We start from the raw sequence: 16188 nt of genomic DNA on the forward strand, positions 1-16188 counted from the left end.
CTGGTTTGTTTTCCTCCCTTTTATCCCAGGCTGGGAAGTGAGTTGGTGGAGTCCTGTAGTGCAATACTGTATTGCTGTGTGCAGTGGCTGATTTCAGCGAGCGTTCTCGCCTGTCATCGGCTATCATCTTAATTATCAAGCCTGCTGACAGCAAAGAAGATGCAGATATGAAGTATTGATTGGCTTAGCAGCAAAGACAGAAAAACTGTAGCTTTTTTTTTTTTAAAAAAAATGAAATCTTGAGGATAGATCAGACATTCACGTGTTGACTTCGGGGACGAGAGAGCTGACATTTCAGACCTTTCCCTGCTACGTAACTCCCGCAAACTGATGGGACAGTCAAGACCTCGTTTTTCTGATCTTTGCCATCCAGTCCATCAGCAGCCTTGGGTGAGGCACCTGAATTCCTCCTGCTGTGGGTTGTGTGTGGGAACTGGTGTGCAAGTACATTGCTGGTTCTTCCAAGGGTGCAGCCAGTGGAAAAGGCTGATGGCCCGGTCAGCCTGGGCTGTTCATTGCTGTTCTTGGAGCTTCGTGTAACTTCCTTGACTATCCGCCTTGAGGAGCTGAGAATACCCATCCCAGGGGGGATGTTCTAATCAGCGTGACGTCTGCTTTTCTGAGATGGAGCAATATCCATTCCCCTGCTCACAGCTGGGCAGCGTGACCACTGTGTTTCAGTATTCACTGGTCCGGAGGGAGTAAGTGAGAGAAAACAGCTTTATAAGCTGATTATTAGGGCAATCATGCAGGAGGGGGCAGCTGGCCTGTACATCATGTGAAACATTTACGTATTTCTTGGAGGCGAAATTGGGTTGCTGGATGAAAAAGGTACCATTACCACCTTCTTCAGCATGCTTTGAGTGAGGTCAGGTGCTTGGAATGTCCTTACTAGATAACGACCTGAGCTTTTTCTAACCTGAGCCTTCAGCTCGCTGTGGTGCCTGTGTCACACACTTGTGCAGGGTGCTGGCTCCACAGCTACGTTCTCACATGCGTGTGTGTGCCTGAGCAAAACCATGTGGTCTGGCACAACCACATTGCACAATTCCTTCCATCTTCCTTCTATCCCCCTTCCCTGCTTGCTTTCTCCTGCCCCCCTTGCAGGATTGTTTCTGCACCTTTCCTCCCCTCCTGGGCTTTTTTGCCCTTTTCTTCAGCCAGTACCAGCATTCCCTGACACCCTACGCAAGCTGTGATGCTCCTACAGCTGTTTGCTTCCCAATGCATCCTTGGGACTGATCTTTTCCATGCTGCCGAGACCCTCAGCCCAGGTAGGTGCCTCCACCTCTGAACAAAAGCCACTTTCTGTTTCCACAGCTCAGTTTGAGATATTACCTGTTCTTCCCTGGCAGGTTTAAAAATCTAGGTGTAGAGTGTCCCATTTCTAGGGTGGAAGAGTGGTTTTAGTTAGTTTTTTTCACCAGTAGCAACCTAAAAAAGTCCAGTTGGGCATTAGGTTTACTACTGGGGACTGGAGACAACTTCTATTCAGGCAGGTTTGTTTTCAAAAACTTCTGCTCTGAGTGACTGCTACAACCAAGGGACCTTCAAATCTCACCCTGCTGTGCCCATCATCCCATGCCCAGGCACTACGCTCTGCCCTCAGCTTCAATTTGAACACGATATGCAGTGGTTACTCAAAGCCATATATTTTCAAATCCTATCTTAGGAGGTAGCAGGTTTAAGCGATTGCTATTTAATGGCTGCGACATCCTTTGTTTCAGGAAGCTAAGACCACCTCTAAGTCTTGTGAAGAGAAAAAGAAAGTAAAGAAGAAGCCAGCGTGCAGCCCTGGAGGAGTGTTCGTGAGACTGCGCTGAGGAATGAGCCTCCGACGAGGGACAGGCAGACTCGGGAGGTAGAATGGCAATATTCTAAACAACACAAAGTGTTTGTTTTTAAATCACAGCAGCAGCCTTTTTCATTAAAAAACAACCCAAACAAACAACAGAAAGACTTCTCATCTTGTCCAGTAGTAGTTTAGCAATGAGATAGGCCCTCCTAGCCCTGAGAACACTATCCCCACTTTACTTAGATTCATAGACTTGTTTAGGTTGGAAGGGACCTTTAAGATCATCTAGTCCAACCATCAACCTAACGCTTATTATAAAAAAAATCACTAAAGCATGTCACTAAGTGCTATGTCAACCCGTCTTTTAAATACCTCCAGGGATGGTGCCTCAACCACTTCTCTGGGCAGCCCATTCCAATGCTTAATAACCCTTTCAGTGAAAAAATTCTTCCTGATATCCAATCTGAACCTCCCCTGGTGCAACTTGAGGCCATTTCCTCTTATCCTATCGCCTGTGACTTGGGAGAAGAGACCGACCCCCCCTCTCTACACCCTCCTTTCAGGTAGTTCTAAAGAGCGATAAGGTCTCCCCTCAGCCTTCTTTTCTCCAGGCTGAACACCCCAGCTCCCTCAGCCGCTCCTCCTAAGACTTGTTCTCCAGACCCCCCACCAGCTTCGTTGCCCTTCTCTGGACCCGCTCCAGCACCTCAATGTCTTTTTTGTGGTAAGGGGCCCAAAACTGGACACAGTACTCAAGGTGGGGCCTCACCAGTGCTGAGTACAGGGGGACAATCACCTCCTGAGAGAAAGGGGAAGAGAAAAAAAAAAAAAAAAAAGGCAAAAAAAGCACCTTAATAACACTATGCCTGTTTACAGTCTGGTAATTTGTATTCAAGTCCCTCAGATAAAATTAATTTCTTGTATTTTGCTATTTTCTTAAATGAAGATAAATAATTTAATGCACAGAATATAAGAATTAGCAGGATACCAGCAAGTTCAATTGTAAACAGAATAACACTGCAACAAAAAAAAAATTGCTGTTACTCAGTACTAAATAATTTTTACCCTATAAAGTGCCTACTATTACTTAAAAGTTTAATCCAGAAAGTTTTTTTTAAGGTATTACTTTATTAAAAGAAACAAACCAAGCATATGTATTTATACTCAATGAGGTGAAACTACTTCAGTTTTGGAAGGCATCCACCTGCTACGTCCCATCTCTGCAACCAGAGCTGTGAGGTCCTTGCAGAAGGTAGAGATATCATCACCAGAAGTTCAAAGGGTCAGTGTGTCCCACAGGATTACAGAACAGTCCAGAGGAGTGTGGAGATGGGAGGAGGATGACTACCACCACACTGGCACCACTGAGATGCTGAGTATTTCCACATTCTAAGTCAGATCCTATGCCCAGAAAATACATGAGTGTTTATTGGAAATACTCTGCCCTGCTTGGGGGAGTTAAGAGCACTTATCTGCCCCAGGGCTGAAACACAGCTGCTGGGAGTGAAGGCATTTCCCTTGGAAAGACAGAGGAGTTCTCCCATTCTGTTGACCTCTGGGGGTTACAGAAATTGCAAGAGATACTAAATAAAATAAATCTCTGGAGACGCTTTAGTTCTACGTGAGATTTTAAATTTATGTAAACCAGTTTTCAAGAAAAACAAGGATACTTTACTAAAGGCCTTGGAGTGTGTGTTTATATATAAATAAAAAACCCCAAAGGGCCAGGCTTCAATCCATCAGAAAAAGAGAGGAACAGACTGAAGGCAAAAATCCAGATCCTATATTTAAGATTAATTTACTGGGACCAGAGTAGATCTGTTGGAATCTGGCATTAGTATTCCCATACTGGGGGAATATATATTTTATACATATATATATATAGTATTTCCATACTGTGAATACTACCTAGGGGACAGTATTCCCACTTCAAAGGCCTATCAAATGTTCAGTATTTCCATTTCAAGAGGAGCCGAGACTGAGAACGTTCCATTGAGAATGTTCCAAAAAACCCCAAAACTACTACTAAGACACATGAGGAAACACTGTCTTATTTAGCGCAAGAAGTCCTTTGAAATAAATACAGTATTCAATAGAGGACAATGAAATATCACTATTTGCCTACTTTCCCCCAATTGTTTTGATCTTTAGCGTTATATATTGAGAAACATTTTTAGTGCACAGTAAGAACATCAAAACAAAAAGGTACCAAGGTTAGCAACAGTGCAAACATGTTCGTTGAACTGATGTTGCCTGGGTGGCCTTTTCTCCATCTGTATTTGATGCAGTCATTCCATCTAGAGCTACTTCCAGAACCTGTAAAATCCCAGGGCTATTGCTAAGCAAGTGAATACCGAAGCTGTTAAAAAAGAAACGAAACAAAAGGAAATAATTAGCTGAATGTGAAATTGTATCACCGTCTACATACAGGAAATGTAACTGTAAGCAGATGAAAGAATGATAACAACTATAGAGCAGAGCCTCCTAAACTTCCTGAATTGCTGCATGTGTAATAGAATACTTTTAGCAGACAATGACTTGTCTTGCCTGGAATATCCTGCACCATAGCACTGCCCAGGAGGTGAGATGGGAGGTCACATCCAGCAGCCCGAGGAACTATGTTTTCAGGGACACACCTCTGAAGAACTACAACAGGCTACAGTAACTTTTCCTATTGTCACCCATCTATTGGAAACGTATTACAGGAGAGATAGTTGTGCCAGGTCTTGCATTAGACATAATTAAAATGATTTCCCACTGAACAAAATGACAACGAACGAACCATACGCCTCTCTGACACAACATTAATCCAGACAGTGCCTCTGAAGCCCAATGAGCTGTCTTTCAGATTTGTTAAGCTGCTCTTTTAATTAGTGTTAGAATAAAGCTAATTATGTTTCCCTTTGAACTTGTTCTCACTTCCAAATATAACACGTTACTCTTTTATTGTATTGGAGCTGGATAAAAAGAATGTCATTGGTTATGTATATATTGAGAAGACAACCTCAAATCAGACTTAAATTTGTTCTGCTTGGCAGGGGAAAGTACCAGTACTGCCACACTGGAACTGTGTGTCTGTGGAGGGCTGAACGGGAGGCAGAACTGGTCACTCTCAGACTAGTGCCAAATATCAGCAAACTTTCAGGGTAACTTAAATAAGGGCAGGAGAACTGTGGGAGCAGCTCTGCTACATACATGGCTGCCCTGCAGCAAGCAGAGGTACCGTCAGACTCGACAAGGTGTTCAGGCTTCTTTCCTCTCCTTTAAAAAAAAATAAAATCATGTCCATGTTTCTCCTTATCCCTGTTCTGGGCGCAATCTTAGCCCAACTGCAGCAGTGTCTTTATGTTCCCACCTCTTCTGTGTTCTCTGTCACATTTCTTGCAACTGGGGAAGATCACCTCCCTGCCCGATCCCAGTTATCTGCTGCTACACAACTGACTTCTTGAATTCACTTTGCACATACTCGTGAATAAAATTTTGTACATCCAAAATACAATACTGGTACCCACCTCCTTGCCTATTACATACCTGCCAAATAACGTATTGTATCGAGTTTATTTGATTCCATGAGTGTTTTTAAGGAAGCTATTTCCGTGTCAATTTTATTACTGATTTCTGAGATAACGCTGTTGGTACTTGAATCCTGAAAAATTAAAAGAGAGCATGTATTTGACAACGATCTCTAGCCCTTTCATCTTAGAAAAACCAAACAAGAATGCCATGCTACCAGCAACAAGAGATACCAATTTCCAACCTATCACCGACGTAAAATATGTATCTGGTAAGAGACCTTAGAAGACACAGAGCAGCATTTAATATGATCCAGAAAGAATATTAACGAGATAGAAAAAGAAAAAACTCAAATCATACAGACTTTTGTCTCTGATATGCCAGTGCCTCCTAAAGGAGGCATTCTACAGCCCATAGGTAGTATCCCTAAATTTCTGCAAAAGAAAGGTTTAAGCATTCACAAGCCATATCCAGAAAAAGGGTATGATGGGACATGTCCATTGGAGCCTTCAGTGCCCGCCAGCAGCTTTGAAGACTTCCAGCCCTTGAAATATTTGCTTGGCTGTCGGCCCCTGAACCATCCCTCTGGTGCAGCTCAGTGCAAATCCCACAGACCTCAGCAATAAACACATACAACAGACCTGGGTGATCCCAGCCTTTGGCTTTATATCATTCAAAAATCTATTACTTTCACGACCGTCTGGGGCTTACGTAACACACAACACGTAACTGTATCCTGCTCGAGAGACAAGGAGCTTTGTTCAGCACTTACTATTTTATGAAACTCTGTAGTTGCTTCCATCAGTTTCCTCTCCTGATCTGTAAACTGTGGATAAACAATACATCACAATTGTAGTAACGGAAAACACGACACAGCAGTGATAAGGGTATCTTCTTAGACCAGCTTAAGCTTACCATATCCGTCACTCTGCTCCTTTCCAGGTTTATGTCTAGTTTGCTGTCAGCTCGGATTTTACCGGTTTCATTCTTCAAAGCAAATAAAAGATTATGAAAATAGCTATTTACTTTCCCCAACAGGAGGGTGTAGGTACTTGCTGTTTACTTACCATTAGCTGCTGTTTAACTTGATCTAATTCAATTTTCATTTTCTAGGTGCAGAGGGGGAAAAGAAAAAACGTTTTACAAATTCAGAAAACTCCTGACCAAGTGAATCAGTCATGTAAGTGTTACCACCGCACGTGTGCAATTACTCTTCCTTAATTTTTCTCCCAACAGAGCAATTTGTTCTTCATTAAATATCCTAAACTAGCGAGTTCAATCTGTATGGCCACATAGAATCTGCTGGGAATTCTCCTCAAAATAAAGGAATTATTTTGTAACAATGACGATCATGTTATTCTGAGACTAAAGACAGGAGAAAAAAATACCAAAATGCTAGCAAGCAAAAGCAGCACGTGTCTCAATCGCCAGTTTTTTATTATTATCACCAGTTTTGTATTATCACTAAATTGTTGCAAAGAAACAGCTGACTGCTCTCCCTGCATTGTATGGTTAATGGTGACAAGAATCTACCAGAATCTCCTTAAATAAAAGTACAGAAGACAACAGCGTCCAGCTTTTTTCTTCTTTACAGCAGAACTGAGCAAATCTTATCATATGAAATATATTTTTATGTCATCACAGAAGTTGTAATCTACAAATACTCTGACAAAAGTATCCATAATTACTTTTACATTCATATTTTATTCCACAAAAACATACAACAGGTATAGCCCAACGTATAGTACAATTTAACTGCTCCATTAAAAATATTTATTAGTACCTCATTCTCTGCTCTCAAGTTTGCAAATTCACTTTTCTCCAGGATGACCATATCTTTTCGAATGGAGTCCAAATGTGCCATTATCTGCTGTAAAGTTATTTCCTTAGAAACAATAAAACATGTCAATGATTAAATTGCCCACTTTCCGATAAGAACAGGAAAGTAAACATTTTTTAGGTCCAAAATTATGAAATTAGCTACTGCAAACGACAAAAACGGGAAGACTCTCCAACAAGAAAGTGACAGAAACCCAGAATTTTATAGCTGCAATTTGTCTGAAAGACTCAAGAGGTTTTGATTTTTTGCTTTTTCTGTTGCTTTAAAGCACAAAAGCCAGAAGTATTAGTCCAAGTAGCTACGAAACAAAATAGACCTGAAAGTTCAGGTTAGTCCTTCACTCTCTCTGATTTTCCATGAACGATCAGTAGCCTATGAAGCATTAATTGCTGGTTTCAATCCAGTTCCTAAGGCAGCACTTGCATTTCTTGCCCACAAAGTCATCAAAAGCCAAAGACTTAATGATATGGAAATCAGACTGTCCTCTCAGTGTTAAGCGTGAGGCAAACTAGTGAAACATTGCTGAAAAGTAACAAAAAAAAGCCTTCCTGGTGTTTGGACTAAATAGTTTGGAATTCAGCCGCTACTGCAGAGGCTGTAGAGCTACAGAGCTCTACAGAACTACAGAGCAAAAAAAGAAAATAAAGGAAGAAACTTTGTATTTTAGAATCTCAAAAGTGATACTCCTTTAGCGAGCATAAGGAAGTTACCCTACTATTTAGCACGGAAAATGACATATCTCTGTGGGGTTCTGCTTTTGAAGCTGAGAGCCAGCAAAACGAAGAGCTCTCATTCAGATTACAACCAAACAGTATTTCTCAGATTCTATGTTCAATTAAATTCATTATAACATGCCCTGACCCAACTTCTACTGAAGTCTGACTACTTTGTTGAACACAATGAACTTTTTACATCCCTTCTTAAAACATTAAAGGCTGAGGGACTTGGGTCTTTTCAGTCTGGAGAAGGGAAGACTGAGGGAGGACCAACACCTATAAATACTTAAAGGGTGGGTGTCAAGAGGAAGGGGCCAGTCTTTTTTCAGTGGTGCCCAGTGACAGGACAAGAGGAAATGGGCACAAACTTGTACATAGGAAGGTCCATCTAAACTTGTGGAGGAACTTCTTCACTTTGAGAGAGGCAGAGCACTGGAACAGGCTGCCCAAAGAGGTGGTGGAGTCTCCATCTCTGGAGACATTCAAAACCCGCCTGGACACACTCCTGTGCAACCTGCTCTAGGTGGACCTGCTTTGGCAGGGGGGTTGGACTAGATGATCTCCAGAGGTCCCTGCCAACCCCATGTGATTCTGTGATTCAGCCTTAACACTGACTATACTATAAAACCCAGTGTTGCCGCCTAACACAATTCCATGCAAATTACGTTCAGGATACTGACTTTTTTAACATATAATAGGATCTCCAAAGAGAAAGATTTCCATTTTGATGAAAAAAATAGAGACAAAAGTTTTTTTCTTCTGAGAGTTATAGAAAAAGTTTGATAACTTTTATTAAGAATTAATGCCAGTAAGATAAAAATCTGTTGGAAGTAAGGCTCAGCAATTTAAATAAAATAGCAATGAATGCGTAATTGCATTAACTCGCTGAAGAAGAATGGCATGTAATTTCAGCTTGCACAGCCTTCCCGAGTAATTATTAAAACCATTACTGTGCATCAGAGCTTTATTATCCTGGCCCAGATGTCTGGCCTATGAGAAAAACTAAAGCTCTTTTTATTTTGTCAATTTGTTAAAGCAAAACTTGTCACCGCTTCTATTCCCAACAGAAAAACCAGCCATGCTCCTTAACTGAATCACTGCCTCCAGATGTGGCCACAAACACGACCTGGAATGTCTCAGCAAAGCAGACACCTCCATGCTTTGCTGGTGCAGGCTGAGGTGCTGACCTGACCGGCGCAAACAGCAAGGTTTATACTAACAACTAAATAATTCAAAGCACACTTCTGTCCCCGAGGGCACATGACGCACTAAAAATTACAGTCCAGCTGGCTAAAATCCCTTCCTCCTAAATCAAGGTGGGTCTGTCCACTCTGCCTGCTGGGAACAGTTCCTGGCCCTCTTCTTTCTCAGAAGTTGCGCCCAGGTCAGGGAGATGGAGCTGGCACAAGGCAAAAAAAAAAAAAAAAAAAAAAAAAAAAAAATCAAACAAAGGCACCGCAGTGGCTCTGGCCAACCGTGTGGGGCTGTGTGCCCACCATGTGTGAGCCAACCAAGTTTAGCTTTTACTACAGATGTAGCTTTAGAGACTGAAATGCAGAATAAAATGATTAAATAGTTTTAACAGTATTTTTTAGTTTATGAACAGTAAAGTAGGGCAAATACAGTACATCTCAGAACTGAGTTGATATCTTTACTGAAGTCCAATAAAAACACCGACAGGTGGTTTTGTTATCTCTCAGGAACCACTCCCTGAATCTCAATTCTGCCCTCAACCGCTGTAAAGCACAGTTAAAACTTTTGTGTCACCTCAGAACTTTTCAGCAGCAAATGAAGCAATCTCTGCGTTACTTTTACATATTGTGGCTGCATCTGGAAAACACTCCTGTGAGATGAAAGGTGTCAGATATTACCATTCTTAACACCACCTTGAAATTTAGGAAAACCTATCTCAGTGAAGTGTTTATAGTAGAGTTGCTCACTTGCCTTTTAAATATGCAAATATAAGCTACACAATGCTGTATACGTGCACCATAGATTAATTCTTACCTGCTGAGTCTGTGTAACCATATCCTTATAGACTGTGTCTAAGCTGACATTCGACAGGGTTATTAATGCCGATACGATGGTCTCCGCTTGTTCCTTCCCAAAGCCTAGAAGAGAATTGAAAGATAACAAGTTAAGATAGTATTAGAAAGCTGGACAAAGAGAATAGCAAGAGGTACATAATAAACAAGGACACTGAAGTGCTGTACCTAACTACATGGGCAAATGGGAAGTCACCCAGCTACTGAAAACTGTCATCGAGGAGCCAGTCACTGTGACTTTTAACTACAAAAACCACAGACTTAATGCTGCAGAAATCTGAAGCACATTAACTTTTGGTATATTGAAGTAATCTCTATGCACGCAGCTGACAGGCAGACCACATTCCTGTACATTGTTTAACTGTTCATGCCTTATAAAAATAATTCAGCAAAATTTTACTTTATAGTGAACTTTTGCAAATTCTGTTAAAACTAAACTTACCTTGAGCTACAACGCGTGCACCCTGTAGAATAAAACTAAGAGGTCTGCATATATCGAAATTGTTCTGCGCAGATATGAACACGTGCCAAATTGATTTTAAAAACTGCTGCATCTGTTGCCTGCAGAATGAATTCAGACTGGGATTTTTGCTTTCTGATGATAAAAACTACACTTCGTCTATAGTGTGGTGCAATTTTGAAGAGTTAAAGATGATGTGTGGTGAATGGCCAATTAGCCATGTCCGATGTAGTGCTGAGAGCTTTTGCCCTAAGGATTTCTTTCCAGCACTCTCACTGATGTGTTGTATTTCAATTGACCCACTTAATAAAATGGGATCAACTAGCTTTGTGTTGAAAAATGCTTTAATTTATCTCATTATGTAGAGATATGTAGAGAAATACGTCACCGCTCCCTTCTAAAATACTGGTACTGTCACGCTATGTGCAAGACAGTTTCCTTCCACTATGAGGTGTGATAATATTGCTTCAGTTCCTCGGAATTTTTAGAGTTGCTCAGGTTTTCACCAATTCATTATTTTGTTCTTCCTCTATAGCAGGAACTGTCCTTGCTGCGTGGAAGTTTAGAAAATGTGGAGAAATTCCTATAAGCAAGAGAGCGGAGCCTGAAAACCGCCTGCAGCAAGTTTGAGAAAAACTAAATGCCTCTCTCACTTTTGTGATTTGTATAGATTTTACCTATAGAGCCCTGTCAGTGTAGTACTGAAGTATCTGTAGAAGTTACGGAACAAATTAAACGAACAACGCAGTGACAGACTTCACCCCACAAGTTCTAAAGGAACTCAAAAGAAGAAATAGCTGAATTAGTACTTGGGAAAGTAACATCTCATAAACTACCTCAGTTACACAAGGACTGGAAAATGGCAAATAAGATGCCAGTTGTTAAACAGTTCCAGAAGAGGTGTTGGGAAGTGGCTGACAAGCCTGACGTGCATAAAAAAAACAAACATTGTTAGTGGACTATTAGGAGTCGTCTAATACACATTATTATTAGACCCAAATAGTGGAAAAAGATCCTAACCTCAGATTGTATAAAGTTCTTACTGTCACTCAGGAGAAAGATCTTGGGATTTTAAAAGAGAGTTGCTAGTGTGATGAAGCTATCAGCTCAATGCTTAGTAGGGATCAATAAAGCAAACCAAAGCCGTAGGAATTACTAAGGAAAGAAGCAGAAAACAAAATGGATGGAACATTATGTCACTGTTGAAATCCACGGGACATTCCGTGCCAGGAGCTCTGTTCCCTCCCCTTTGAAACAGGTTGTGATAGATGTGGAAAAGATTCACAGAAGGGAATCAGGAATGATCAGAAGTATGGAAAAGCTACTGGTCAAGAAAAAATTCAACAAGCTAGGACTTTTCTGTTTGGAAAGAATCATGGAGGTACATGACAGAAGTTTACATAATCATGACTGACATGACCAAACGGTCATTCCCTCTTCCCACAAAAGAGCTAAGCAGGCAACAAATTAACCTCATGAAGCCAGGTTCTGCAAAAACAAAAGGAGTGGATGTCTGAAACTCCATGAGAAAGGATGTTTTGGGTACTAATCAGTTTATAGTGGTTCAGGGACTGAATAAGCTTGTGAAAAGAATTCCACTGAAGGTGACTAAAACTCACACCCAAACATACCCAGGGTGAAAAAACCTAAAACTCACACCCAAAATACTTCCAGGGTGAAAACAGTTGGAGACTTAGAAAGTAGAAGAGGGTGTGTCACATGCATCTGCCCCGTTTTAACACTCTTCTGCAGGCAGTGACTCCTAGCTGCTGTCAGGAGACAGAACCCAGGGCTGGATGGACCCTTCACCTGACTTCAGCCAGCCACATTCCCCCCCCCCAAAAAAAGCAGGTATTAAGAGCGAATCATAGCACTAGGCTGCTGCAAATATTCTAGCCAGAGAAAAAACCATTAAGTTACTATTAGCAGGCTAGTAGAAGGAACTTCTACTAAAGCTTCATTTATGCTAGGAAACAGTTCTTTAACTAGTATTGTTACTTTAAATTTGTTGAGTGTATTGTATTCCTTGGCTGGAAGACACTACATAAACTTGCCTTACAAATCAGGTTAAGTTGATGTAACAGTTTATTTGTACTGTTACAGAAGGCATCAAACAGTATCAGATGCCTCTCCTTCACCAGCCACCTCCAGAGGCTGCCAAAACATTTTATAAGTGTTGGTACTTTGGGAAAACTGATAGCACTCAAAGTTTTAGTACTTAAACTAAAAGTTTTCCTTTGAATTATTTACCAGATTTCACTTACCATGGGCTTCCAGATCCTGCACTAAAGCATGGGTATCAAAAGTTACCTTCCTCTGTTCCAGGGGAGTGATTTCAACTCTTCTGACATCGTATGACTTCCTAATGAGCGTGGCAGCAAAACCTGGAAGTGATACCGTGATTTAAATTTAACCTGAATTAGTTCACATTTTATAGCTGCACGGATGTTGCAGCAAAAAGCTGAGTCCTTTTGACAGCTTGGTTACAGCACACATCAGGAACCATCCATCCCTTTTCCATAAGAAATCTATACTAACTAGGACTCCTATATCGATCTTAAATACATTTGTGTCACTAGGAAGCAGTGTATCCTGATACACTAAAATTAAAACCACCACAAGTAATTGCTTTGTAATATTTGAGAAACATCATTTAAATCATGTTTCTACTTTTAAAACATCAGCAGTTCGAACATGCTGCTAACTTCTGCTGGTTACAGCTAAGATCATTCCTTTGGTTCTTCACAGAATCCCTCGACCACATTCTTTTTACACTTTCTCCTATAACTATCCTTTCCAGCACGGAGAGTGCCATGTGTAAAGATAAAGCTACAGATTTATTTATTTTTTTTTTTAGGAAGTTATGCAAATGTATTGTTCAGAATGATTTTGCTGGTTCATCAGAAAGTAATGGGGAAACAAAGTGATACGATGTCTGTACCCTATACCTCAGAGAGAGGTAGTAGTTAAAGATCCACCCTATTTATTACATGAATGCCTTCCCACAAGATGTTTCACTGCTGCTCCCACTTTTCAAGTAGGGAAAATATACTATTTCAAGTATATTTCTTCTTTCATTGTATCTTTGTGGGGCCTTGCACATTATAGATTCTGTTCTGATAGATTCTTTCACTGAATTTTTTTTTAGAGTTGGAAGGGACCATAGAGATCATCTAGTCCAACTCCCCTGCTGAAGCAGGATTGCCCAGAGCATGTCAGAGCATGTTACTCAGGACTGCATCCAGGTGGGTCTTGAAAATCTCCAAAGAAGGGGACTCCACAACCTCCCTGGGCAGCCTGTTCCAGGGCTCTGTCACCCTCACCGTGAAGAAATTTTTCATCATATTTGAGTGGAACCTCCTATGTTCCAACTTGTGCCCATTGCCCCTCGTCCTATCACTGGCAACCACTGAAAAGAGTCTGGCTCCCTCCTCCTTCCACCCACCCTTCAGATACTTATAAGCATTGATAAGGTCTCCCCTCAGCCTTCTCTTCTCCAAACTAAAGAGTCCCAGCTCTCTCAGCCTTTCTTCATAAGGGAGATGCTCCAATCCTTGAATCATCCTCATCGCCCTTCACTGAACTCTTTCCAGTAGTTCCCTGTCCCTCTTGAACTGGGGAGCCCAGAACTGGATGCAGTATTCCAGTTGTGGCCTCACCAGTGCAGAGTAGAGGGGGAGAATGACTTCCCTTGACCTACTGGCCACACTCTTCCTTATGCAGCCCAGGATTCCACTGGCCTTCCTGGCCACAAGAGCACACTGCTTGCTCACTGTCATTTTTCTGTCTACCAGGACCCCCAGATCTTTCTCTTCAGAACTTGTCTCCAGCAGGTCCACGCCTAACCTGTACTGGTGCCTTTGTTATCTAAAAAGTCCTGTTACTTCTAAATCCATGCTTATTTGAAACCTGTCTCACTGCTGGCTCTCCGCCTTAACCTGTTCTGTATCTTATCTACACCTTTACTCAAAAGATTTATATTATTTGAACAACTGGGAAGTTAACTTGATTTATCTACAGTGGCACAATATATGTGCTACCTTGTAGCTAAACAAGTACTATAAGCCAGCTGTAGCATCCAAACCAAAGTCTGTATAAAAGATTAAAGAGACAAAGGAAAGATTTGTGTTTAAGTGCATCCACACTAAGTACTACGTACAAATAATTTAAAAGAATTCTAAAATTTACTGTGAAATAAAATGTTCTTTTTTCACTGGGCCAGAACAGCTCTCTGTCCTCTGAATGCATCAGGGGATTTTTTTTTCACTGAACATATACATTGTAGACACATTCTCTCAGAAAAGCTAGTATTACAGCATGAAGCTTTTGCTTGCCTAGACATGCTGCTGTGTTTCACCTAACAGTGAAACTTTAACTTCACTTGTGTATTGCTTCACTCCTGTATTCACTTAATTATAGAATTGTTTAGGTTTGAAAAGACCTTTAAGATCATCAGGTCCAACTGTTAACCTAATGCTGCCAAGCCCACCACTAAACCATGTCTCTCATCAATTAAATGCCTCCAGGGACGGAGATTGCACCACCTCCTTGGACAACCTGTTCCAAAGTTTGACAATCCTTTCAGTGAAGAAATTTCTCCTAATATTCAATCTAAACCCCCCTTGGCAGAATCTGAGGCGATTTCTTCTTGTCCTATCACTTGTTACTTTGCAGACCGACCCCCACCTCGCTACACCCTCCTTTCAGGGAGTTATAGAGAGTGATAAGGTCTCCCCTCAGCCTCCTTTTCTCCAGGCTGAACACCCCCAGCTCCCACAGCCGCTCCTCATAAAACTTGTGCTCCAGACCCCTCACCAACTTTGGGCTCTCAGCCCAAAGCTGTTCTGAAACTCACCGACGTTTTCACAGACCGCACCGAGACACCGTTTTGTGATGACTTTCTGCACCCCTTGGCTGACTCCCATTGCTCCTCCCGTCTCGAACACCCCCTGTCAGTCCCCGTAACCGCCCTCGCCCACGTACCGCACCCCTTCCCTGGGACTCGCCGCAGCCCCACGGGAGGTGTTTTGCCCTTCCTCAACCGCACCGGGGACAGGGCCCCGAGACCTCGCTCAGGCAACTGGCCCGGGCCACCAAACGCCCTGTGTGGCCGCGGCCGAGGTCACCCACCACAGAGGCAGCCGGGTGCCCCCTCCTGCCGCTTTCGCCCCTCGGAGGGGCCGGGAGCCGCCTGCCTCCCCTGTGTTCGCACAGCCCGGCTGACTTGCCGGCTCCCTCCGGTGCCTCTCACCTCTCCGCGGGAACGGAGGCACCAGAGCCCAGAGCGAGCCCGACCGGGAACCGCCGCCCCAGGCCAGGAGCGCGGCGATAGGCCCCACTCCCCTCATGGCGGCACCACCCCGCCGCTTCCGGCCCACTCGCCCTCCCCATTGCGCAAGCGCAGTCGAGAACCGCTTCCGGTGGGGCCCCGCGGGGCATGCTGGGCGCTGTAGTTCCAGACCGGCAGGATTGAGGACGGCAGCGCTGCGCCACCGTGCGGAGGGGAGGAGTCACAGCGCAGACAGCGGCCTCTGGCGGCGGCGGGCGCCGTGGCCGCTATGTTGCCACTGAGCGGGCGGCCGCGGTTCTGTCCTCCTCGTTTATAAGCTCAAATTGCCGTCAGCAGCCTGGATGCTTCGGACCACAAGCGTTTCTCATAGCTTGGCTGCGGCTTGGAGATGTGCAAGAGGCTGATCCGTAGCAAATCAGCTCGGGTCGGGTGGGGTTTTTAGGCCGCTGGCAGCAGGGAGTGGCCTGGCCTCTGGCACTAGGCCTGGGTAAAAGGTGTTGATGCCCGTTGAGAGCCGAGATGAACAGGC

The 16188-nt window shown here is 42.9% G+C and overlaps 1 protein-coding gene across 2 annotated transcripts; it reads right to left on the reverse strand.

Moving 5' to 3' along the window:
- Positions 1-2660: 2660 nt before the first annotated feature.
- Positions 2661-15752, reverse strand: CCDC90B (coiled-coil domain containing 90B). 2 transcript variants are annotated; one of them, XR_012463226.1, is made up of 10 exons: positions 15621-15743; positions 12634-12753; positions 9872-9975; positions 7092-7193; positions 6376-6417; positions 6224-6295; positions 6081-6134; positions 5327-5441; positions 4005-4154; positions 2912-3196 (listed from the first exon to the last, which is right to left on the reverse strand). XR_012463226.1 is itself a non-coding variant. In XM_074145029.1 (9 exons), the coding sequence occupies exons 1-9, from the start codon at positions 15715-15717 to the stop codon at positions 4099-4101; spliced, it is 762 nt and encodes a 253-aa protein (XP_074001130.1). In that variant the 5' UTR covers positions 15718-15752; the 3' UTR covers positions 2661-4098. The 2 variants fall into 2 exon arrangements, 1 of the variants encoding a protein (XP_074001130.1); XM_074145029.1 differs by having other exon boundaries at positions 2661-4154; positions 15621-15752.
- Between the last annotated feature and the right edge of the window lie 436 nt (positions 15753-16188).

This window comes from Numenius arquata, chromosome 1 (genome assembly GCF_964106895.1).
Source record: "Numenius arquata chromosome 1, bNumArq3.hap1.1, whole genome shotgun sequence".
Classification (NCBI taxonomy): Eukaryota; Metazoa; Chordata; class Aves; order Charadriiformes; family Scolopacidae; genus Numenius; species Numenius arquata.